This window comes from Uloborus diversus, chromosome 1, assembly GCF_026930045.1.
Source record: "Uloborus diversus isolate 005 chromosome 1, Udiv.v.3.1, whole genome shotgun sequence".
NCBI lineage: Eukaryota > Metazoa > Arthropoda > Arachnida > Araneae > Uloboridae > Uloborus > Uloborus diversus.
In genome coordinates, this window is record NC_072731.1 from 125,267,514 (window position 1) to 125,294,128 (window position 26,615).

The 26,615-nt window shown below is 31.5% G+C and overlaps 1 protein-coding gene across 1 annotated transcript in view; it reads right to left on the reverse strand.

The window, feature by feature from the left end:
• Positions 1-4,221: 4,221 nt before the first annotated feature.
• LOC129221131 (choline-phosphate cytidylyltransferase A-like) overlaps positions 4,222-26,615 on the reverse strand; it is a 35,003-nt gene continuing 12,609 nt past the window's right edge. Inside the window, exons 3-9 of the mRNA XM_054855578.1 lie at positions 18,511-18,640; positions 16,700-16,808; positions 14,943-15,059; positions 12,784-12,935; positions 10,633-10,857; positions 7,896-8,042; positions 4,222-7,598 (exon numbers count right to left, since the gene is read on the reverse strand). Coding sequence (XP_054711553.1) covers positions 7,392-7,598; positions 7,896-8,042; positions 10,633-10,857; positions 12,784-12,935; positions 14,943-15,059; positions 16,700-16,808; positions 18,511-18,640 — 1,087 coding nt within the window. The 3' untranslated portion in view covers positions 4,222-7,391. The remainder of the gene's footprint in view (positions 7,599-7,895; positions 8,043-10,632; positions 10,858-12,783; positions 12,936-14,942; positions 15,060-16,699; positions 16,809-18,510; positions 18,641-26,615) is intronic.

The following is a 26,615-nucleotide window of genomic DNA, read 5'->3' on the forward strand; positions in this document are numbered from 1 at the left end:
TGAAAAAAATTTAATGTATAAATTTTGAATGTGAAAAAAATTAGATTATTCTTCAGAAAGTGTTCAAACAAAAATGATTTATTTTGGTATGCAACCTAATAGTAAAAAAAAAAACCCACGAAGTCTGTTGGGGGGGGGGGGACGATCGCCCCAATCGCCCCCCCCTGTGGATCCGCCACTGTCTCTTGCGTGTTATTTTTGGAAAAATCCTTTTGTGTGTGTGTGTTTGTTTCCTTTGTATTGCGTGTACTATTATTATCATTTATTTTAGATTTATAGCTAGTCGTAATTTCTTTTGGAAAGACGATGTTTTTTCAATATCAATATCATTTTCTCTTGAGCAGGAGAGGTTTGTGTTTGATTAAAAAAAATTTTTTTTTGCCCTTTGGATTGAAATTTATGATAAACTGAACTAAATTTGATCTTGTTAGTATCTCTTATTTGTTTTTGCATTCTTTCCAAAATTCTTCACAATTATAATTATGTAAATATATGAAAATATATTTCAAATGATTATGCTTAAACTCTATGCAAATTTTCAAGGTACTATGTAAATTCTTGCCAAGACAACAAACCAATCAGGGCCGTAACCAGACTTTTGTTTCGCGGATGGTTTGACCAACACATTTCTTCAGAAATCTATACCTTTAATAAAATTTGATTTCATTTGCATAGTCTACTAATTTTTGTTAATAGATTGTTTAAATGAGGGAAGGCTACTTTAAGGGCATTTACATGAGTAAATGCAAAAAGGTGAAGTGCCTATTAAATGAAGAAAAAAATCTGATATGTAACAATACATAAGTTTACCCTTATTAAATATTTGATGCCTTTTTAATAACTAAAAAAATAGATGCATGGACTCAGATATGCGCATTCACAGTAATAGTTTTTAAATTCATATTTTTTGACCTGTACAAAATGTGTTAAATATTGAATTTAGCACTTTCAAGTGTAAAGAATTTGGGATGTTTTTGTTAGCTTCAGGAACTTGAAATTTGAATGCAAACGCTTTTGCCCCACCCTGCCCTGACTGGCTTTCGCTGGAACATGCCCCAAACTGGGCATGCACAGGAGGTTGAAGGGACTGTCCGTGCAGGAGAAATGCTGTAAAAGATGGTGTAGGGGGCTTATTGTTTTGCAAGAAATTATTTTCGCAACAACAGCAATAAAAATAAATACTGGATTTAAACCACTGAGTTTGTACAATTTGTCAATAATAATTATATCATTTTTTAAATGAAAAGGAAAAAAAAATAATAAATTACTAAAAATAAGTTTTTTAGCAAAAAAAAAAAAAAGTATAATAAGAAGCATACACAAAATACACAGCCAGACTGAACTGGATGTGTATTTTATGTATTTCTACCCTTGCTTAGGGCGGTAACTTACTGCAAAATAAGAAGCATATTTTGAAAATTTTCAGAGGGGGTTTAAACCCTAAAAACCCACCCCTTAAATACCGCCATGAAACCAATATTGGTGACAACAAATTTCCTTTTGTTTTACTAATAAGAAAAAGTTTTTGTCCAAAATTCAGTACATTAGAGACAAATATTTAAAGAAAATATCTAAGTATTACTGCAATTGATGGTTGGAAAATTTTTTCATAGAACAAATATACATTCGAAATTACACTCAAAATTGACTTTCACAAAAGGGGAAGCGAGTGATCAGAGAAAGAGAAAAAATAATAACATGGTGCACAAAAATGTGACTCATCTTACCATCTAGTACAGTGAAACCTGTGTAAGTTGACCACTTACGGTGCAGTACTATGGTGGTCAACTTAGACAGGTGGTCAACTTATGGAGGGTAGTAATAAAAACTTTTTTTTTGTCATTTCTTGTCCCATTATTTATTTTTTAATTGATTGGAATACTTTAAACTCACTTTCATTGTTTAACAGTACTTTAAAACAATAAGAAAAATGTTTTTAAAATATTTTTAGAGAATATTTACCAGAATGACGAGTAAAGTAATATACAAGTTTTAAATTTCTGTGAATCGATCAAAAAAAAAAAAAAAAAAAAAAAGCCTCATTGCTTATTGTTAATATCAAGTAGTTTTTATTGCTTATAAAAACTACTTGATATTAACTATTCCTAAAAATTCATGACAAGTGATAAATGACTCAAATTCTTCATTTGATTTTTTCTTGTACATTTGTAACTATGGTAATCTACTTTTCAACAAAATAACTCCTTATTGAAGTTAGGCTCATTTTCTGGGACTTAACAGTAGCCCAATGTTTTTCGATGGAAACATAAATATTCATAGGTTTTTCTAAAATGTCTGATTTCTTATTTGAGGCATAACTAATAAAGCTTTTGCTTTTGACTAGTGGTCAACTTACAGAGGGTTTTTTACAGTACTCCAAACCAAAGCTGGTGTATATTAGTGGTCAAGATAGACAGGTGGTCAAGATAGAGAGGTGGTCAAGTTAGAGAGGTTTTCCTTCATTATATAAGATAGGTCTAATTCCGTTCCTGACAAAAGCGGTTAACTTATACAGGTGGTCAACTTACAAAGGTGGTCAACTTTACAGGTTTTACTGTAATGAAAAAATCATTTTGCAATCTTTCGGCTACTTTTGTTTAATGATATTCTATTAGCTCGTGCTTTCAAGTCAAATTTTTGCATCAATAAATTAATTTTGGTTCTGTATCATGGAAAAAGTAATGTACATTTAAAATATAAGTAGATATTTAATAAGTTAAATTGAAAGTTCTTTAACTGAAACTACTTACAGTAGGCGCCGCTTAATGTGATCACTTTGGAACAAATATAATTTGATAACAATAGCTGAAAAGAATCCAGGAGGCACAAAATGATATTTTCCATTAAGAAGCATTCATTTTTACAACTGCAAATTAAAATTACAATAACTCAACTTAACACAGTTAAAAATTATAAATTAGCAGAATGGTATAGCTTGTTTTTTTTTTTTCCGTCGATTAAACCACCCGTCCAATGATACAAAAGCTTTTTTTTACCATTTTAAAAGCGAGGAAAAAAGTTTTATAAAATTTAAGTTTTTTCTGCATTAACAGACCATTTACTCGCGCATCATTTTGTCCGATATTCGTAAACTAGTTTCGAAACAGATTCAAGATTTCCAGCACGGTTTCGCTTGTTGTTCACTTTCATTTAGCTTCACTTTGTTTTCAATCTCGTCACGATTTTTTTTTTTTTGTAACTTACAAAGAAATGGCTGAGAAATTGTTAGTTGTACTGCTTTGACTCATTATTGTCAAAGTGTTTTAAAAAATTTTCATAACAGTTAAATTGTTAAATCATTGCACTTTTTCTCTATGGCTAAAGTAAAGTTTTTAGTGTGACTGGACAAGGAGAAAAATTCTTCTGCTATACTCATAAGAAGGGAACTTATTTTTCTGGAAGCTACTAGTCAGTGTTTACCTTTGTATTTCTGTTGATTGGAAACAAAAAAAGGGAAAAAATTCAAAGTTTTGGAAAAAGTTATAATAATAAACGAAGACACTGATCACAATATCCAACTTTTTTAACACATGTTAATACACAAGTGTTCTGGGACTTCGTGTTTCTGATATAACTTTAAGCAAATGATAACATTAACCGTGATCACATTAAGCAGTGCCTACCGTATTTTCAGCTAATACCGAAAATACTGGTATTTTACTTCAGCAAATACTGGTATTGCAAAATTGCTCGAAATACCGGTATTCCAATCACTAATCAGCGGTGATATGATGATTAAGGCATTCATGCAAAGCTACTTTAAACTAGCAAATTCTTTGCTGTAAATGTATTGCACTCAAAAATAAAAACAAAATTATTGATTGACAATTAAATTAACCAATCTCTAACCATCTACAATGCAGGTATATTCTTGTGAATAAATTATGATAAAATTAGAAATAACTAATGCAAATATTATCAAGCAAATCACAGAATAATTGCAATGCTTTTTTGTTTCTGAAATATCTTGGAAAAAATTTATTTGCATAGCTCAGTCATGAAGTATTAAATATTTTACTTGATGAAAATAAAGTAAAAAAAAATGGTATCACTTTTTGTTTCATATTCTATTACGTGTTTAAGACCAAGGGGGAAAAACATTGTGTTAAAATATTTTGCTACAAAATACAAAAATATTCCTGTGTTTAAAACAAAATAATTTAAAACAATGGAAAAAAATATGTATAATGTTGTAAGAAGAACAATTAACATTCATGTAAATAGCCCAGAATAAATATTTATTGAGAATTCGTAAATTCTACTATTGAGTGCAATTTCAAATCATATTTTTATCAAAAGTTCTTTATGCAAGACAAATAAATAAATAAATACTAATAAAAATCTGCTATATATATTACATAAATAGTAAAATAAAAAAAATCTTTGAAAATAAATAACACATTTTGAATTAACTTTTAATACAATTTACATGTTCTCATTGCAAAAAGCATGATTGAAATTGCAGTAGTTGGACAAAATATTTAGGTTGACTAGGGATCACTTCTTGACTAGCAAAATATTGAACAAAGTCCTATTATTACATAACTACTATTTTTTAATAAGCCTTGTAATATATTGAAACACATGAGTTTTCATTGAATGTACAATAAATTTTTCTCTGCACTTTTTTTCTCATAAAGCATCTAAGCGCACAAAATAAAAAAATTTAAAAATTGGTAGCTGTATAAAGTAAATAGGGATTTAGCTGCACAGATAAGAATTTAAAAGCAATTCCCCGAGGTTGCTAAAGAAAAATGCTTATTACACATTCGACAGTTATGACCACCTACTGAAAATGTGTTGTGCTGGCTCAGCTAAACCCTGTACCTCAGAGCCAAAAGGACATTATGGTAATTTACAGGAGATAGGAAAAACCTGTTTTTCTGGCCCAAATAAAAGAGGGGATTCATGCTCTTTAAACACTGCTAAAAAATTGAAAAGGATTTTTAAAAAAGAATTATCTTTACAGGCTCAATGCAGAGTAGGCTTCTACATACAATGCACTTATAAACGTTAAATTGCAATTTTTGGACTTGCATCAGTTTGGCCAGTCAGGCTCTGAGGTACAGAACTGTGTGTTTCAAAACGTGTACTTGGTCCTGCATTGTAGACTGTCTAATGTACTTTCTTGCATTGATTTTGCTTTACCAAGTGGGAATCTTTAACGTCTGTTTTCTTTGATGACCATGTGGACGTTTGCACCTTGGTGTCTATTGTTGGTTTCGGCTTTTTTTCTACTTTTCATAAATACTTGCAACAACAAATCATGAACAACCTAACAGTCATGCAGTCTCTTTGATGCTCATCCTATATAAATCTTTGAGCTGCCTTTCCAATCACTTGCTAAAGTAAGTGCAAGGATGATTTCTAACCTTCTCTAGCATCAGTTAAATAGCATTCCCAGTTAATCATGTGCTTTCCACATGAGTTAATTAAAAAATGTGAGGGTGGTCATAATATTTTGGCTCTTTAGTGTACAACAATTAGATATACTAATATTTGGCATTAAGAGATGAGGTAAAACACCCACTTAAAACGCTCCAATGCCTCCCTAATGTATGCTTGAATGCATTTTTCAAGCTTAAAAGTAAAATGAATGATTAAATTTCAAACAATCAATTTGTTAAAATTTATTCATGTTTGCATAAAAATAACCATTCTGAGTAGGATTTCCAAAACAAACCCTAACACTTTGACATGGTGCACAAAAATTTAAAATTAATACTAGAGCTCATTATACAAATTGCAGAGTCTTGAGTCTTTATTTAGGAAAACATCCTCACTCTTGACATTAAATAAGTTTTTAAGTTAATTGTACATGATGCATGCTGTGGAAAGTAAAACAAATTGGAACTACTTTTAAAACAAGGAATGAATATGAGAACAAAAGAATTTGGAATTAACTAAGTTATGTTAAGATATCTAGGTAAAATCAAATCTCATTAAAAAATTGTTAAAATTGCACAAAGAAAGATAAACATAGTATTTAAAAATTGATAAATTTGTCATTGGCTGATATCTAATGAAACTTTTCCTTACATCACTAGTAAAACTGATGCAATATGAAGTATTCCCTTTTTACTAGCATGTTAATTGTAAACATAGCACATTGAAAGATCCCCTCCTTGGTACAATAGCTATATTAACATAGGATTTTGTTTTACAATACTATATAGCAACAATTTGTATTAACATTTATATTTTAGTAGAAATATATGCTAACAGCACTTTGGAGTTTAAGTGCCTGCAGCCATGAAAAGATTAATAGAAAAAAATTGAACATCCATTTATCAAAATGGTTGCTTTTCAGACAGTTTAATAATGCAAGCCAAATTTTTCAATTCCAAACCACATAAAACTTTTCTCCAAAATACTTTGTTATAAATATTTACAACAATTCACTATATACAGAGGAATTTGTACATAGGGTGTCTACAGAATTTTTAGTACAAAGTTTCTTAGGAAAAACAATGGAAGATTAAATATTTTGGTTTAAAATTCATTTTGAAGATTTCAAAAAGAATGATAAAATTTAAATGTTATTATTAATGAAATTCATATACTACAGATCTTTTTTTCAATAAATTTTAATGATTACTTCTAAGTGCTAAATGGAATTGTGCGATCCATGTATAAATGACAGATGTTGCACAAATTATCACTATTAATAAAAAAAAGTAAAAGCCTTCAACAAATAGAATAGCAGTTCTTGTCTGTTTATATAAACAATGGATTAAATTTCAATAGTTTTAAACTAACTATATGTTTCATTCAACTAATTACTTGTAGCCACCCTAATATACCATGTTAAAGTAAACAGAATTATTCGATGTTTTAACATACCAAGACTGGTAATTGTAGCCTCACAAATATACATGGTTCCCACGCTTTATCCAAAACAATTTCCAATGACCAAATTAATTATTTTGTTGTTTCTTCTTTTAAGTTCAAGTACTCAGAATAGACAACACAAAAAGAGATGCAAGAGTTTCCCATCAAAATACACTTTTTCCCACTTCTTTTCAGAATGAATGGTTAAAAATTTTCAAATATGAATTGGGGCCAAAAAAAAAAAAAAAAAAAAAAAAAAAGGTAATATTTCAATGGATTAAGAAATAGTCACAACTGAGTGAATATTTCTTAATCAATTGCTGTCAGTTATTTCAAGCTCCAACTAAAATGAAGTGTTGAGTGTTCCTTGTATCTTGATGAAGGCAAAGTCTTTAAGTACTATTTTAAATTAAGGTAAAATCCAAATACTTTTTAGGGACTGTGGGAGCCATGTATCTGAACAGGTAAAACCAAAAAATGAAACTATAACAAGGAAAGGAAACAACCATTATGAACACAAAATGGGCAAAATATTAGCACAAAAAGCAATATTCAGTCAACTATTGATGCTTTCCCCTCAGCCAATCAAATTCATCATCCGAAGACTCCTCTGAAGACGTTCCACGATTGGACATGGTCTCCATCCGTCGAGATTTTGCAGGGGGTGATGCAGAGCGAGCTCTCCTGCGAACTGGGCTTCCTGGAGGTGTGCTTGCCGGAGAAAGTGCTTGTCTCAGCCTGCCTTTGCTTTCTTTCCAAAATGTATTCTGGATAAAAAAGAAATATCTAGTTAATATTTTAGCAGAAGATTCATATTTATTTTGATTAAAAAAAGGCCTTCTGAACTTCAGCTACTTCACTATGCTTCAAAAAATATTTCATTTTCATCATATGAATGAAAATAAATATTTGTTTAGTAAAAAAAAAAAAAAAAGATGTCTTTATAGAAAATAAAATATATACTGATATTTTGTTTTAAAAATACCAAAAAGTATATGAAAAAAAAAAAAAAAAACCTCTCAGGAAATAATAAAAGGATTGAAGATTAAAAATTGTCAACTTACTATTCTGCCATCTTTTCCAAATAAATCTAAGAAATTGTTTATGAATTCTCTGGATTTTTCTTCCCACTTGTGAATAATCTCATGCCTTTTTCCTTCCAATTTTCCTTTAATTTTATCCATCTTGTTTTGTAGTAGAAATTTCTTTTCCTGTACCAGAGTATAAAACACATTAAAATTTTATATAAATGTTAAAACATTTAAAAGGAATTCCTAATTGATAAGAAAACAAAATTTTTACTGCATAAAAATGATGGTTAATGCCACAGATTTTTGATGTCGTCAGCTGATTTTCTTGTTTGCTAAAAACAGGTTTCAGAGCAAGAATTTAGAAAAAAATGACACAATTTGGACAAATAAAAGGACATTTTTAGGACAAAAAAATAAAATTTCAACAAATAAACATTGCTATTTTGAGCAGATGCATTAGCTTTAGCAACTTTATTATGAACTGCACCTCTCTGGGAAAAAAATATGAGGGCGGGGGTGCTTAGAGGAAAAATTAGTTGCGATTCCCAACTTTGTTTTATCATGAAATATTTGTATACTGAGAATACTACCATGCTAAGCGCATAAGTTGTATCTACATCTGAGCTCAAAATGAGAAACTACTATTTAAAGTTTTACACCATTTTTTTTATTCAGAAAACTCTTTTTAAAGAATTTCTTCAAAAAATACTTCCCATTCACAAATGATTATAAACATTGCATATAGGTAAAATATGTTATAAATTAACCTTGGTGTCCATAACTCAATTTTGGACTTCTGTGCTTAGCAGGCAGAATAGGTTTCTTTTTTTCTTTTTTCATAATATCAGATGAATCGAAATAAACTGCATGATGATAAAAGATAAACCTTGTTTTACAATGTAAAAATATTATTTCCTGCCGTGGTGGAAACATGTCGCAACATATGCCTAAAAATCAAGATGAAACTAGTTTTAGAAAATAATTTTTTTCGGGATAAAAAGTACTCCATGTTCTATGCTGCACCCCTGATAACGTCTTCACAAAATTTCATGATTGGTTGTGTAGTTAAGGCGGAAAACAATACAAACAAATATACAGGGTGTTCTGTTTTAACCTGCGAGACCTTTATTTTTGTAATTGTTAGTCCCAGATGTATACTTCCAATTGCAAAATTTTTCAAAATGAGATGCAGGGTTAAGATATTGAAAGTTTGAAGTGAAAATAAAAATTAGTCAAAAAATACAAAATTTAACATTTTATACTGGCCAAAAGTCCTCTAACTTATATTTAGGGAAATAATTTCCATTGAAAAATAATTCCAGCAAAAAAAGTTTTAAATTAGTATGAGCAATATTCACCGAGATATGAAGCGCAGCGTTTTGTGACTTAAACCACTTTTCACTCGCTGTCAATTAACACCTTTCGGGGGAAAATATAGCGGTTAACAAGTGTCTAAAGTTACATGTTTGTATAGAGTGGTTTTTCAAATTGTTCGAGGTTTTGTAGTGTGTTTTTGCGTATCACAACATAATATTTGCAGTTATTTCTGAATAGCAATGAAATTTATAAATACGTTGTTTTTCTTACTTTGACGACCTGTCAATCTTCTGAAAGGGCAATAAGTTCCAATCTCATCTTTAGCATGATCGATTAAAACTTTGAACTGGAATATTTCCTTGAGTTTTGGTCGCACAAGTGTCAAGTTTTTTTTTGTGTCAGTAATTGTTTTCAATGGAGTTTATTTCTCTAAATATGAGTTAGGGGTCCTAGGGCCCGTATAAAAAGTTGAAATTTTGTATTTTTTTGACTCATTTTAATTTTTTCTTCAAACTTTCAATATCTTAACTCTGCATCTGATTTTGAACATTTTTGCAAATGGAAGTATACATCAGTACTAACAGTTGCAAAAATAAAGGTCTTGCAGGTTAAAACGGAGCACCCTGTATAAGTAAACAAACTCACTTTCACATTCAAAATATTAGTAAGGATGGTGGAATGGTAAACTAACACAGTTTTAAGGAAAGGTAACGCAGGATTTGGAAGTCCCCAAACAGTGGGGACCTTGGGCAAGTGCTCAATTTGTCCTCACAGAGACTGGGAATTAACTACTGGCATGTAACATAAATATTAAAAAGATGTTTGTCCAGGCCAATTATTTAGGCGCTGGCTTTGAGAATTCAATGAATTTCTATGTATGTGGGTGTGGTTTTTGAAGTTGTTGATACAATATGTGCTGACAATATACTTTGATAATATATATCTTTTTCACTGATAACACACTCCTTTATAAAAAATTTTGAATTTATTTGAATGTATAGCAGTAAGTTACCGCCCTAAGTCAAGGCTTATTATGTACAATTACAAAGTAAAACCTTAGCCCATAAAAAGATCAAACCACGAGAAAACAATTTAATAATCAATATAGTAGCAAAAATGAACAAAAATTTACTAATACAACTACTGTACGAAACAGTAATCAGAAAAAGTTAAACCAGCATAGAATTAGTCTTACATTAAACAGATCTTCAAAATCAAATAATTAGAATTCAGCTGAAATAAGTATTTTCTTTATATTTGATTCAAAGTTGTTTCATAAAAATACTAATTTGATGTTTGAAACATTATAATAACTCAAATTAAGATCCATATTTCACAATTTGAGAAACTGAATTTTTTCAACTCGTTAGTTCTGTTATTTTGATGAATCTAGTTCAATTCTTCATTCATGTAATATTTGTCAATTTTTCATTTTAAAAATTAAAAAACTTACGTTTAAAAAGGAAACGTTCATCTCTTTAGCACTGTAACCTCTATCTAAGTTACGTCTCACGTACATGTCATAATCTTTCACTATTCTTGCAACGAGATCTGAAGTAGATACACCTTCTGTCCTCTCTGTAGCTACAAACATTCCTTTAGCTTTGATATCTTTATAAACATCATCTGATGATGCTCCCATCGCATAAGGTAGATCATCATGGGCCACATAATCTATCTGAAATGGAATATTAGAAATCAATTACTATATGACTGAATCCAGACAAATGCTTGGGTAAAAAGAATAGTGAATAAAAACTGCTAATTAGGAACAAGTCAACCGTTTTTTTTTTGGAAATAATAGTCAAAAGAGATCCCACTAAATCATTATGACAATGATTTACACAAGAGTTCTCGACCTTTCAGACTATGTACCCTCCTTTTATGTAAAGTGACACCTCCCCACCATCATATAGGAGATTCTCAAAATAGGAGACTTAAAAAAAAATTAAAAAAATGTTTTTGAAAAAAAAAAAAAAAGGATGTGCTAATAAGTGTTATGTTGATGTGGATATCCATGCTAATGACATTTCTGATTTAGATTCTATAGATTTAAAGTGTTTTTAAATAAAAAGTGAATAATTTTTTGGTTTAAATAAAGAAAAATAATAAACCAAACATATCGGAAGTTAAAAAAATTCTGGAACGCTTGCTAAATTATTTTGAATGTTTACGGACAAAAGTTCTCCTCTATTTTGGGAATCACCCATTTGTGGTCAATACAAGTAGTTAGTACAATTGATATTTGAAACGGAAGCTGGTTAGGACAGCTTAAGCTGGTTATTAAATGAAATTAGCTAATTGCATAAACAAAATTTTACATTACTACACATAAATTGATTTTCTACACATTATAATAACTTATGAAATCAAAGAACTAAATTAAAATTAATGTGACGTAATCCAGGATTTAAGCGAGGTTGGCATGTGATGCTAGTTACATAAACAACATCAATTGAAAGGCTGTCACTATTTGTCTTTCAGAAGTTTTTAATCATTATGTTATAATCGTCACAAAGCACACCCTAGATGTGCCAACTTCAATGTCCTGCTTTGATCAATTTACTAAAAAGTAGGTCTGATTCCTTTCACTTCAAATGAGGTTCTACTGTATCACAGAAACCTTACAAAGAAATTTGGAGTAAAATGTTAGTTTAGTGAAATAAGTTGCAAACAAAACAAAAATGTTGCAATTGCAAAAAAAGAATAGCAGGTGCTCTTTAGGTAAAACTTTTTTCAAAGCAACAAATTGAGTTTATGAATAAAAAGATATCTGATTAGCTTTCATTTGGTGTCGGGCAGTTATTCATTGAGTCTGAGTATTTCACTAACGCAGCCAGAAAAACATTCTGGAGGGTTTTTTTGATCACAAATACCTACTGGAGAGGTTACTTTTGATCACAAATACCTTCTGGAGAGGTTTTTTTTGATCAAAAATACCTTCTGCAGGGCTTTTTTAAAATCAAAACAATCCATTCATAAGTTTAATTACTGTATTAGAATAAGCATTTATGTTAAAACCAATGCCTCTGGGGGGTGTTTTAACACTCATCCCCCCTTGCTGCACTACTGGAGTATTTCAAGAAAGATACCATCAAGTATTACCATCTCACTGAATTAAATAAAATGTTAATGAAAGAACACCCTAGATCCTTAAGCATGATGAGTAAATTTGCACTAGTAGAACATAAAAAAAGATTTGTGCAAGAGTTCATGTAGATTTAGATAGCTTTAAAAACTGTTCTGACATAACAGACTTTCATCAAATTCTAAGGTAGATTTTTATCAAAATCATTACAATATATTTAAAAATTTTATCTAAAGCTAACCTCCATTGCAGTTAGGGTTTATAAATTTCACTATAGCTCATTATTATATCAGATTTCAGACACTGATATGCCAAACAAAGCTGTCTTTTTTGAAAAAAAAAAAAAAAAATTACATTTTTGAAAACGTTTTTTTTTTTTTTTTAATTTTAAATTTGGCATCAGCACAAAATGGGCTGATTCAGCACATTTTATATAATGAAGGCAATATATTAATCACCATAATATGCCGAAAGCTAAACCAAAGCTTTTACAGAAACAGCAAAGCATGTCCATACTTTATTTGCTTCTAAAAAGTCATCATCTAGTATCCATGGAGCATCTCTCACAACTTCGTCCACATAACGACAATGACGCACCCCTTCATAGCGCTCATCATCTGTCATGACAGTCTTTCCTTTATTCTGATGAGTCAAATAATCACTATTAACTAGGGGGGAAAGGGAAACAAGAGTCATTAAGACAATTTGTAGGGGGGTACATATATGTATCCATTATAGTTTGATTTCATGCAGTAGCTTTAGCACTAACGGCCACAAAAACAAATAAAAGTCACCCACATACAGACATACACTTAGATACTTTCTTAAAATCGTCAAAATGGATTCATCAATTATCAGTTTTTGACATTTTTACAAGTGATATGACCTTGATCTACACTCCTGTTTGTGAAAATTGCAACACCACGAAGTACTTACGCGAGTGAGCTGAAAATTACAGGAAATGTAAAGTAGGGCATGATATGCAAATGATTAGAATTGCAGACCAGTAGCGCATGCATATGCTGAGCAGTGCCCTCTGAACGGTGGATCGAACCAAATATAAATAGACAGCTGTAGCAAGGCGTGTATGATTATTGGTGGTTATATGCTAGAGTAAACGTTAACTGAATCTTTACTATGCCTCTTCGACGAAAGAAAGCGAAATTTGAGCAAATTTCGGAGTTTGAATGAGGTAGAATCCTCGGCCTTCATGAAGCTGGATCGTCCTATTGTGCAGTAGCCGCTCGTGTGCAGCATAACAGCAGCACAATCATGCGTGTCTGGAAGCGGACAAGGGTTGGACAGCTCGGAAATCCGGGAGAGGACCACGAAATGTGACGTCAGCTCGTGATGACAGACACCTGTTGCATATGGCGCTGACGGACCGCACAGCTTCTTCTAGACAATTGGCAGCACAGTGGTCAACAGCTACAGGTGTTTCATTGTATGCTTCATCAATTTGGAGACTTCTGCCGCAGCGTGGGCTGCGTACAAGGATTCCTTTACACAGGATTCCTCTCACACAAAACCATCGCCGCCTACGGCTACAATGGGCCAATGTGCATTGGAGCAGGCCTGCTGATTGGCAGCAGGTCGTCTTTTCTGATGAATTCCGCTTCAATTTGTGGCACCATGATGGCCGAATTTGTGTCAGGCGCTATGCCAGTGAACGGCACATTCTGGAGTGCATTATCAAATGCCATAGTGGACGAATACCTGCAGTCATGGTTTGGGGTGCCATAACATATCATGGACGATCACAATTGCTACGAAATGTGAGCAATTTGAACGGTACCTGCTACATAAACAAAGTTTTACAGCCCCAAGCTATTCCTTTCCTGCAAGGATTGCCAGGGGCTGTATTCCAGCAGGATAATGCTCATCCACATGTCGCCAGGACTGTCAAATCCTACCTTGATTCCCAGCAGGTACAGCTTCTTCCTTGGCCTGCATATTCCCCAGATATGTCACCAATTGAACATGTGTGGGATTTCATTGGGCGGCGTCTCGCTCTGGATCTTTGTCCTGTTGCTTCAACAGACAAACTTTGGTTGCACATACAAACAATATTGGAATTCCTCCGCAGGCAGATATTCAAACTTTGTTTCACTTCATGCCGAGTCAAGTAGAAGCTCTTATTGCGGCTTGTGGTGGCCACACAAGATACTAATTTCTATCTCTTTTTACTGTTTGTTTGGTTTGAAAATGTAATCATTTATTTGTACCATTACCACTCAACTGTGTATTAAATTTCATTCAACTATGATGCTTCCTTCATGGTGTTGCAATTTTCACAAACAGGAGTGTATTATTAGATTTAGAGTACAACTATGTTAACAATATTATCAAGATACCCAATGAAAATTTTATCTTTTGGATGATAGTGACGTTGTTAAAGCATTTTGATGATTGAATCCTTTTGCATGCGACAAGCATTGATGCTTGTCACATGAAAAAAGGTGATCAATCAATCCTTAACCAATTACTTAACCATGTGAATTATATCGTTTTTGTTCTTCTTTTCTTTGTTGTTAGTATACGGTATATTTTGTCCCAAAACAATTTCATCTTCTTCTAATGCCGCCAAGATAAGCTTAAATTATGTAAATCAGATTGGACTACCTTAATTTACACACATTTTTCAACTAGTATACAGACACAAAAAGAAATAGTACCTCCTACAATGAGATAAACAAGAGGAAAAGCATTCTTCGCTTGCATGAGTTGTCTTGCATGCCCTTGATGAAACAGATCATAAATTCCATCAGCATAAACTCGTACAGGTCTAGGAGCTGAAACATAAAAGCATGAAAACCTGAGAAAGATGGATGATAAAAAAGAGTAATTTACATGAATCGAAATCAGTGCATTCCAACCTAGATTTAACAGTCCTGGGGGCTCTATCAAATTGCGACAGGGTTTCCACAAGTTAATAGTAAGGAAAAAACTTTTTCTTTTTTTAAAGAAATGCATTAACATATAAAGATAAAATATGTATGGCAATAAGCAGTCAGAAATAAATTATTAACAAATGAGAATGTATTCCTCTATTAGTAAAAAAGAAAATCTTATTTTTTTGAGAGAACATCATGAATCTCCCAATTTTTGTTAAACTAATATTCACTATCACACTTTTGAAAACATTGAAGTCCATTCTATCTTTCTTGGTAAGCATTTGGGCTTGACACTACACTATAATAAGCACTATGCTAAAATAATGCATTTTCTAACTATTGTCAAACTGTGCTATACAAATGAGGGCCGTGGTGTCCTGATTGTTAAGGCATCAGACTTGCGACCAGAGGGTCCCGGGTTCGATCCTAGCAGGAAGGAAAACTAGCCGCCATCATTAATGGTGACTGGGGGACCTTACATATGCTCGTAGACACAAAATCCTCCAAGTGAAACAATACCTCTGGGGGTGCTGAAATAGGTATTGCTCGGCTTCTGGTCTGGCTGGATCAAAACATCAGAGCTGTCTTTAGGATCCCATCCAACTGGTTAAATCACAAATAGTGGTAGGCACGGAGGACCCCAGAGTGTGGAATTTGCTATGCAAATATAATTTGTAAAATCATACAAACTTTTATTAACAATTAGTTTTATGCCTGGTATGCTTTAGCCTTTGAAGGCACTTTGAATATAAAGTTCATATGCGGTAGTGAGAAGCAAAGGAATGCAAGTGGCTAAATTAAAACTTTGCAGATAAGCAGTACAATTGGTAGGTCAACCACTTCTCTGTCTTGGAGCAAGATATAGTACTAGTAACCCTGGTGGGTGCTGTTATACAGAATGATTTAGAAAAACTTTTCAATGAAAGCCTACCTAAGACTTTATCTTTAAATATGTTTTACTCAAAACTTGAAAATGTCCACTTACATCCCTTTGCTTCTCACTGCCTCATATGCATACATGTACTTCAATATACTTGTAAAAAACATTTCTGTTTTCTTATTTATGTGAAAATACGCAATTGCAAAATTATATTTTCTTTGAAGGATCAGTGTTTCCGTAATATTGCCCTTTAAAATTCAACTAAATAAATATGTATGCAACATTGACATTACTTAACTTCACCTATTTTTTTGAGTAAAAAAACTGATAAGCATTGCTCATTGAAATTCCAACAAATGTTGACACTTGTGCAATGTTAGCATTTGGATACATGAATTGCCTCTTTAAAAATTAGTTAATATTTTGTGTGTATGGGAGGGGGAGGAGGAGAAAGCTCACCCCCCTACCAAGGACTTAGCCACCCATAATCTTTTTTCCATCCACTTCTATCACTGGTTATGGTTCTAGTTGAATACAGTGGATTTTGCCCTCGGAAGCTTACAGATAATTAGGTGTTTACTGTACTGACAAACAATCTGGATTTTTCATCATTTCCTTCAAAAAAAAAAAAAAAAAAAAGTTTAATATTGATACATACCATTTCCACTTTCTGCCATTTCTTTGGTAATTTTGATAGAATAATCACATCTAGCCCTTTCTTCAATTGCTTCTGGTTCATCACTGTAAGGAGCAGGCCGATACAGCGCCTAAATGATATCAAAGTAATAATACTAAATGATACAATAATAAATGTTTTGTTATGGTAATTAAATTAATATTAATACTGATTGAGAACAAAAATATGCAAATAGGATATCAGGAAAAAAAATAAATAAATATTAAGTAATAAATACTAAGTAAATAATAAGTAATGTATTGCTTTTTGTTTTCACTTTCTTAAAACTTTTACTTCTAAGACAAGACTTTTTAACTTCTCAAACAAACAAACATTGTTTTGAGGTAAAAATTTTATGTCATCTTGCCAAAAGGCTCTAATATGCCTTTTATCTTCTAATAACAGAGATGGAACCCCAGCTATACATTTAGGTATAAGCTCTCATTTATTTGTTTGCATTGTAGCAGCTAGTGCATTCTGCCCAACTGCTACAATGCAAACCTTCAACAATGTAACCTTGAATTTCATTGACACCTTGAATTTGAAGGTTGCTTTGATGAAACAATGCAACCTTCTTTTGCTATCTTTCAAAAAGAGATTGGTTGGTGACATTTTTCAATTTTAATATTGTTTGAATAGATAAATAAAGTTGCTTTACATTTCCGACTTTGATAAATTAGAGCACAACTTTCTAGAATTAGGTAATTACTTTTCTAAATTAGAGAATTTGAAATAACATACAGAACTTAATGTGAAAATTGTTATTAATTTATTGATCTAGAATTTTTGTATAGCAATTGAAATATATATATATATATATATATATATATATATATATATATATATATATATATATATATATATATATATATATATATATATATTGTAAAAGAACTCTGTTATTTAGAGTGTAAGCTATTCAGAGTGAATAATATGGAAAACTTATATAAAGGGACTGGGACTTGAAGAGATGTTTGCTATTTGGGAATGTTAGTTAAGGGAGGTTTTGTATAGATCTTGCTTTGTCATGCAGTAACATACCTTCTTTTCTCCGCACACACCCCACCACTTAGCTGTAAGCCTTAGGTTCCACCATCTGGGGGGCCCGCGTAGCGGGCCCCCTGCACGGCTGAGAGTGAAGTAACATACCTTCTGACTTAGGTTACTGTTATTTTTTTAAAACAATTAGATTTTTGACAACCTTTGATGAAATTCATTTTGTCACTCTCCTGGCGTGCTCCGAACTAAAAGTTTTTTTTTTTCAGATTTCTTTAAGCATTTTTATTTTTTAAAAAAATTGTGATTGGAAAATGTCAGGTTTTTGGAGAATCACTCTTTTATCTTTTAGACTGTAGTTTTGATTTTTTTAGTTTTTCAACCATAAGATTGAAATAATCAATTGGATAATTGATTATTTTAATTTTCAGCAGAAAGGTATTTATTCGTTACATAAGATTGAGTTTTCACTGCTGATGAGTATTGACTCCATCACTGTAGTTTTAGTTTTCTGTTTACCTTTGTATTTCTGCTATTAATTTGTTCTGTTTGCATTTTTTGTTTCTCCAACACACTATTTACTTGTCTTATTAGGTTTGCTGCTTTTGCGCATCCTTAGGCTTTGGGCTTGGTATTTTCGTAACTTTTATTATGTTTATGTATTTATTAGATTTTTTAACACATTAATTTTACAGGCTATATTGATCAATCTTATTTATGTATGGTTTTCGTTTTAAATACAAAAAGGAATAATTTAGTTGCAGCATTGAATAATATTATAAGTAAGATTAACATACCGCTGCACTTGGCCTATTAGGATGAATAAACTTTGGTTCTACTGAAGAGCAACTTGCTCTATAGTTTCCTAGTGAGGCTTCAGCGCGAGTCCTCTTTCGACTCTTGGAGTGTTTACCAATTCCATTAGTTCTGAAAATATTAAAAAAGCAAAGTATGATAACATTTAAATACGAATTTTTCTCGGCATGGGAAAAAATACTTAAAACTAAATTAGTATAAGCACATAAGAGATGGTGGAAAAATGGAAAAAACAGTAAGCTTTTAACTTCAAACAATAATTAGTAATCTGCATCAGAACCTTTAAATAACTTTAGATGGTGCATGCTGTAGAATTGGTTGGAGACAATAACCATTGTTAATACTTTTATGAATGCCTGAAGTAGTTTTGTAAGAGACAATAGTAATATATTGCATACATGAACTAAAGGCCAAAAATTAAAAGGAAAACAAACTAAAATAATGTATGTATTTTATTACTTTTATAATGTATTGCTTTTTCCTTGGGTGTTTAAAGTACCTATATGTTTCGAAGTTATATTCAGTCAACTCTGAAGCATGGATGTGATGTCCGAGATGTGAATTTTAAATCATGCCATAATTTGTCTGATTACATTTATTTTTCCTAATTAAAATAATTAACATAAAAGTAGGTTAAAAATGGTTTTAACAAGATGCTACAGGCCATTCAGCAGCAGACATCATGATTTTGTCTTACTACATTAGAAAAGTCTAATGATCACATTGAAGCAGCTAATCAAAATCAATGAAATGTCATGAGGTTGAATGAAAGTATTATGCAACAGCAATGACATTTAGCAATGAATCCTGCATCTAATTGTAGGCTCATCTCCAGTTGAAGGCTTGAAATTAGTTTAAAATCAATTATAACTCATGTTCTAATTAAATTGAAATGGAAAATTTAAACAAATTTCATATCATGTAGAAAAATTAGTTTTCCATCAATATATAATTTTGATATGGATATGTGTGAGAATCAGGGTTCGAAAATATCATGATATTTTTGAAAATATGGAAAATATCCGATATTTTGATACATATCCGATATTTTCAATCAAGGCAAACTAGACTTCAAAATAGTAAATACAACCTCAAATCACTCTATTTTCTTATATCATTATATTACAATACCAGGGTTGGGTTTTTTGCCGGCAAAAAGGTATTTTTGCTGGGACAGTGGAAAAAACCATGGCAAAAATGAAAAAAAAAAACGGCAATAATGGAAAAAACGGTAAAAACTTAATTGCAAATAGAGTAGCATTATATTGTTAATCAAGAAATAGTGAAAATATAATATAAATAATACACTTTAATATTTTAGTTATGTCTCTCCATGTTACTTCTAATTTATAAGGTGGAAAATAAATAAAAAACAAATGTTGGGATTGCAAAACTTAAGATTTTAAATGTTTGTTAAAACAATTAAACAATTTTTTCAGAATGAGCCAATTCCTTCAATGCTAAAACAAGGAATGTTTACTTAAGCTTAGTAAATTAATAAAAAGATTGAATTCTAATTATATATATATATATATATATATATATATATATATATATATATATACATATATATATATATACATATATATATATATATATATATATATATATATATATATATATATATATATATATATATGTATTTAATTAATCACTTTTTTTATCCCACTAAGATTTTTAAGCTATTTAATTAATAACAGAATATTTACTTGAATATAGAAAAATATTAACTTTTCCTCACTAAAGAAATAATGCATTTTTTCTCACTTACTGGGAAAATGGATAGCCAAGAGAAGAATTTTAAAAGAAGAAAAAAAAGCTGATCAATATGTGCATTCTATATTCACTCTACTTTTTAGTAATACTAGGCTCACTCTACAGAAAATGGCAAAGCCTTTTATCAATTATCAGTAAGAAGTTACAAATACAAATACAAATACAAATACAAATGTGACGACCAGCAACAGGCACTGGGCCCAGCTAGGCTGGTCCAGTTATCATAATGGGGGATTTCAATTTTCCAGGTATTGATTGGAATAATTTTTATCCTGGTAATGGCAAAGAAGAGGAATTTTTAAAAGTAATTGGTGACTGTTTCTTAGATCAAGTTGTAACTCAGGGAACTCGAGAGGAGGCCATTTTGGATCTAGTTTTTTGTGACATAGGTAGTTTTGTTCAGGGGTTGAGTGTAGGGGAGCATATTGGAGATAGTGATCATAACAGCATTAGGTTCCGGGTTAAATTTGAAGTGTGCAAAGATGATAATTTTAGGTTTGTGCCCAATTTCAGAAATACCAATTTTGTTGCACTTAGGCAGAGCTTGAAAGAGGTTTTTTCGTCAGGGTTGGAAAATAACGACGTAGATCAGCAGTGGACGGAATTTAAGGATAAACTTGCTAAAACCGTTGGGGACTATGTTCCATTTAGGAGAAAAGGTGTTAGTACCAAAATTTGGCCCATGTGGTTCTCCAGGGAGACTAAAGTAGCTCTTAATTATAAGCAAGCCACTTTTCGTAAGTTTAAAGAAACTGGTCAGAGTGCGGAGAGGCTCCAGTATGGTAAGGCAAGGCGAAATTTTAAGTATTTGGTACGGATTCAGAAAAGGGAATTGGAGCAAAGGCTGGCAGATGACATTGATGGGAACCCTAAGAGGTTTTTTGCTTACGCTAATTCTGGGAAAGCTCGAAACAGTCAAATTGGGCCTTTGGTTGATGAGCATGGAAATTTAATCCAAAACGATAGGGATATTGCAAATGTTCTAAATAACTTTTTTTCCAGTGTGTTTAACGATAACTGTATCTCAACAGTTGACACTAACAAGACACAAGCTATTATACAGCTTGAGGATTTTGTATTTTCCAGGGAGGAGGTTTTATTTCATTTGAAAAAGATTAAAGCAACTAAAGCTCCGGGACCAGATAATATTTATCCAAAAATTTTAGTTGAATGTGCAGAGGAATTAGTGGATGTTATTTTGAATATTTTCAATGCTTCTTATAACTCGGGGACGGTGCCAGAGGACTGGAAGCTGGCTAACATAACGCCACTCTTCAAGAAGGGGTCTAAAGGTATTGCTGGGAATTATAGACCTGTAAGTTTGACTTCGGTGATTTGTAAGATTTTCGAAACTTTGATCAAAATTAAGATCATGATGTTCTTAGAGACTAATAGTCTGTTGACTAGTTTGCAGTATGGTTTCAGGAAAGGTAAATCCTGTACTACTAATTTATTGCATTTCTACGACAAGGTTACCTCAGCTTTAGATAACAAAAAATGTGTGGATGTTGTTTATATTGATTTTCAAAAAGCTTTTGACAAGGTACCGCATGTTGCTCTTCTCAGCAAGTTAGCTGACATTGGAATAGGAGGAAAAACTTTACTTTGGGTTAGAAATTGGCTTACTGGTAGGAAGCAAAGAGTAGTTGTGAGAGGAAATCATTCTAATTGGAGTGATGTTTTAAGTGGGGTTCCTCAGGGATCAGTTTTAGGGCCTCTTTTGTTTATTATATTTATGAATGACATCAATGAAAATATTTCTGGAAGCATGAATTGTTTTGCTGACGATGTAAAAGTTATGGGGATTGTCGAAAATGAAGAACAAGTAAAACAGCTGCAAGAGGATTTAGATCATATTACTAAGTGGGCAGATAAATGGGGTATGGCAGTTAATGTAGGGAAATGTCAAGTGCTACACTTAGGTCATGGAAATAAGCGTATGAGATATCGTTTACAGGGTTCAGTCATAAATCAGGCAGAAAATGTTATGGATCTGGGTGTCTTTATAAATCAGGACTTCAAGTTTAGTCAACAGTGCAGTATTGCTAGTAACAAAGCCAACAAAATGCTTGGGTTCATCAATAGATCTATTTCAAACAAATCTAAGAAAGTTCTTCTGCCTTTATATAGGAGTTTAGTAAGACCTCATTTGGAGTATGCTGTTCAGTTTTGGTCGCCTTATCTGAAGAAAGATATTTTTGTATTGGAAAGGGTTCAAAGAAGGGTAACTAAATTAGTAAGGGGACTCTCAGATTTAGATTATGATACCAGACTTAATAGGCTTAACATGTATAGCCTGGAGCAAAGGAGAGTCAGAGGGGACATGATTCAGTTATTTAAATTTATCAAAATGAAAGATGTAAATGGATTAAATTTTTGCGGGGAAAGCAGGACAAGGGGTCATTGTTTTAAGCTATTTAAATCTCAGGCTAACTTGGAAATCAGGAAAAACTACTACTTTAGCAGGGTTGTGGGCACTTGGAATAGCTTACCGGAAGAGGCGGTAATGAGCAAGGGAGTGGATAGCTTTAAGAGGGCCATTGATCTTCATTGGGGACTAATTAATTAACTACACCCCTTTTCATTGCAAGTTAATTATTTGTCTTAGATGTTACAAACTGAAATTTTATGTTAATGCTTAAAAATTTAAAAGTAAAAATGCTCCATAACTTTAAAAGTTAAACCTTACTTTTTTTAAACTATAAAAATAATTAAATTAAAATTTTATCAAAATCTTTTCATGCTTTTACTTTTATATAAAAGGAAAAAAAAACTGTTCGTAAGTTAACTCAAAATCTATTTTTGCCACTTTGGCAAAAACTGGCTAAAACCTATTTTTGCCGGGCGGTAAAAACCGTGGTTTTTTCCACGTTTTTTCCCCGCCCCCGGCAAAAATTTGCCAACCCTGTACAATACGTAGATTTAAAATTAAGGTTTCTTTAATTACATTTATACAACATTTCATTTTACATTTTTATTAATTTTAATGTAGTTAATTTAGCATTAGCTTTTTTACTTGTTTTTCTTCTGTTGGTTACTTGTACACAGTTATATAATTCAGAAATAAAAAACATGCATTAATTGGTGCACAAGCATAAGATCTTTTCTTTTTTCTGACAAATGTTTAATATTTAATAAGGTACTTTTATTATGAATTTAAGTTGTTACACCACTAATAATTTTATGAACATAAGATAAAAAGGAATATTATATTACTTTGTTATATTAATGATGCACATCACAAAAAAATAGTACATAACTCTGGTTATTTTTAATAATAAACTAACAAAAATACTATGAATAATTTTTAGTTTTATATTGAAAATATCATAGTTGAAAAAATAAATATCAAAAATATCAAAATATCATATTTTCAAATAAATATCGGATATATATATTCTGATATACACTGGTAGACAAAATTGAGAAATGGAAGGCATTTTCACACTTTTCTTGAAAAATATCAAATAAAACCTGGACAGTTGGTTGCCAATGACACTAGGACATTGAGATGAGTTTATGTATTCTTGTGGCATTGCTAAGGCAGCAGGAGGTATAAAAGTTTGCGGCCAGCTGCTTAGCTCATAACACTCTGCAACACAGAAGTGATTTGTATTGTGTTTCTTGAATAATATTGTTGTTTTTTGTTGGTTTTTAGTTGAAATGAGTGAACATCATGGGTTAGATTAAAGCCCTGGATCCTTCTCTTAAGTAGCGACACTCTTTGGTCCATGCACTGCGCGCCGCTTTCAACTGATATTGGAGGCGGGCAGTCACGTGGGTTCAGTCCGCAATTTTGTGTCATTGCCTGTGTGATTTCACTGCGCGGAATACTAGATATTTTCTCTTTGCTATTCGTATTTTTCATCAAATGCTATCTTTAATGTAAAGATGCCTTGGTGTAGTGCATTAAGATGATCTAACAGTTCCAAATTACTATATTGAAATACATTGAAAGATTATTTATGTATTTTAAATGTTTTCATCAATACTGCTGTGCAATTTCAAATACTTTTTGAAACTCTTGCTGAAATTGTGATATTTTTTACTTTTCATGAAACTATCTAATGGTTTGTTAATTTTCATGGGGTAATAAGGACATTCACTAAAATCATCACAAATAGTTCCTTCAAATATTGTAAAGCTCAACTATGTAACGGCACCTAATAAATTGCTAGTAGTAATAAAGTATTTGCCCTGTTTTTAAAACTGATTTTTCTGAGTTTAAGATAACAAAGCAATCAAAATTTAAATATACTAATTATTCTATTTGTTTTAATGTAAAATTTCTATTGTTTAGTTTCAAAATGTCTCAATAACTGTAGCAAAATTATTTTAAGAACACGTCGCTTTGCTTTTAATTGTGTCATAGCCATGAGTTTCAGTGTGTTACCAAGTTAATTATTTATCTATTTTGCGCATAAAAATTAAGATATTAAAAGTATGAAATTATTCATTAAAAAAATTAAGTTTTTTTGAGATTATAGTAACATGCCAAGTTATATAATTATGTGAAGTTTTTTTTTTTTTTTTTTTGCCTGGAAAAAAATCTGTTTTTGTTTAATTTTTACTTTGATGTGAAAACCTTTTAAATAAAATATAGATATAGATGATTTATCCCAGTATCTGTTAATTTAGAAATTCATTATTGCTATTTATAACGGTTTGTCACAGATGTAATCTGCACTCTTTTATTTGAATTCCTATTGGTATCAAATAATAATTATTTTTTTTTTAATAATGACTTTTCTTTTTTGGGAATGCTCTTGGGAGGGCTATTGCGATAGGCCAACTCCCACCCAAAACCATTCAGGAGTAAAAAACTTCTCTGGTGGAAGAGTGGGAGGATTTTCCACAAGAACTTATTTACTCTCTTGTTGACAGTATGCATACTTGTTGTGCATGCTGTCTATCTGTCAATGGTGACCACACACCATACTAGGGGCGGCCACACACCATACGAGCAACACTTTCATTGCCATCTTTCATCATGAAGTTCAGTCCAGATTAGACCTGCTGGCAGGGTTCAAAAATATCATGATATTTTTGAAAATATCGAAAATATACGATATTTTGATTTATATCAATTATTTTGATATATATCTGATATTTTCAATGAGCACAAACTAAAGTCTTTAAAACAGTAAATGCATCCTCAAGTCACTTTATTTTCTGATATTATTAATACAATATGTAGACCTAAAATTAAGATTTGTTTCAAAATTTATGTATAATATTTCATTCCATTTATATATCAATTTTAATAGAGTTAATTTAGCATTATCTGTTTTACTCATTTTTCTTCTATTAGTTACTTTTCACAGTTAAAAAATATGCATTTAGTCGGTGCTGTCAAAAGACATTTTCTTTTTTTCTGACCAACGTATAAAATTAGGCACCTTTAACATGAATTAAAATTGTCACATTAGTAATGATAAAAATGAATACTGTATTTTCTTGCGTATTATCCTCGGGCGGCCTATAATCCGAAGGTCCTAAAATCGGCCTGAAGAAAAAAAGCTTTGTGTAATCTTCAGCGGCGGATAATACGATATAAAAAAAATAAAGTTTGAATTTAACATACCGTTTGAGCAACTAAACAAAAAACGTAAAAACTTTGAAGGCATAATCAATATTAATCTGAAATATAATCTATATATATAATGATTTCTTTTTGAAATCAAGATTATAGTATGCTAATTACTTGAAAAACAGAGTCAAGACAAAGGAGCAAACGGTCTTATCTTGTGCAAATGGCTTCAAAATTAACTGTAATGTTGATTATTTTACAGGGCCTGAACTGCATAAGAGGAACATTCAAGCAACGTAAAATAACAAACATACAGGGAGGCAGCAGGAAGGAACTTGTAAACAATGTAAAATAAACAACATTCAGTCAGTCAGCGTAGGATCTCTATCAATGAATGTTGGTGTTAAGAAGAAAAAAAAACACAGATAGTCATGGCAGCGTATAATTCACACCTCATAAACTTTGCCTTTTTTAACAGATAATCCGCAGATTATACGCAGGAAAATACGGTATGATATGTAAAATGAATATTATATTGGGGCAGTTCTCAAAAGGTGGGAACAAACACACACCTCAACTTTGAAGCTTCAACACCAAATAACTTTCATTTTAATTAACTCAAACATTTTTGAGTTAAATTATAATACTGTATAGGAACAAGAATTGACATAAATTATGGAACAAATGCTCTTCAAATACCCTTAAAAAATATTTTCTTTGCTAAAAGGCACAATTTTGGACATACCAAAATGTTAACAGAGCAAATATACCATTAAAATT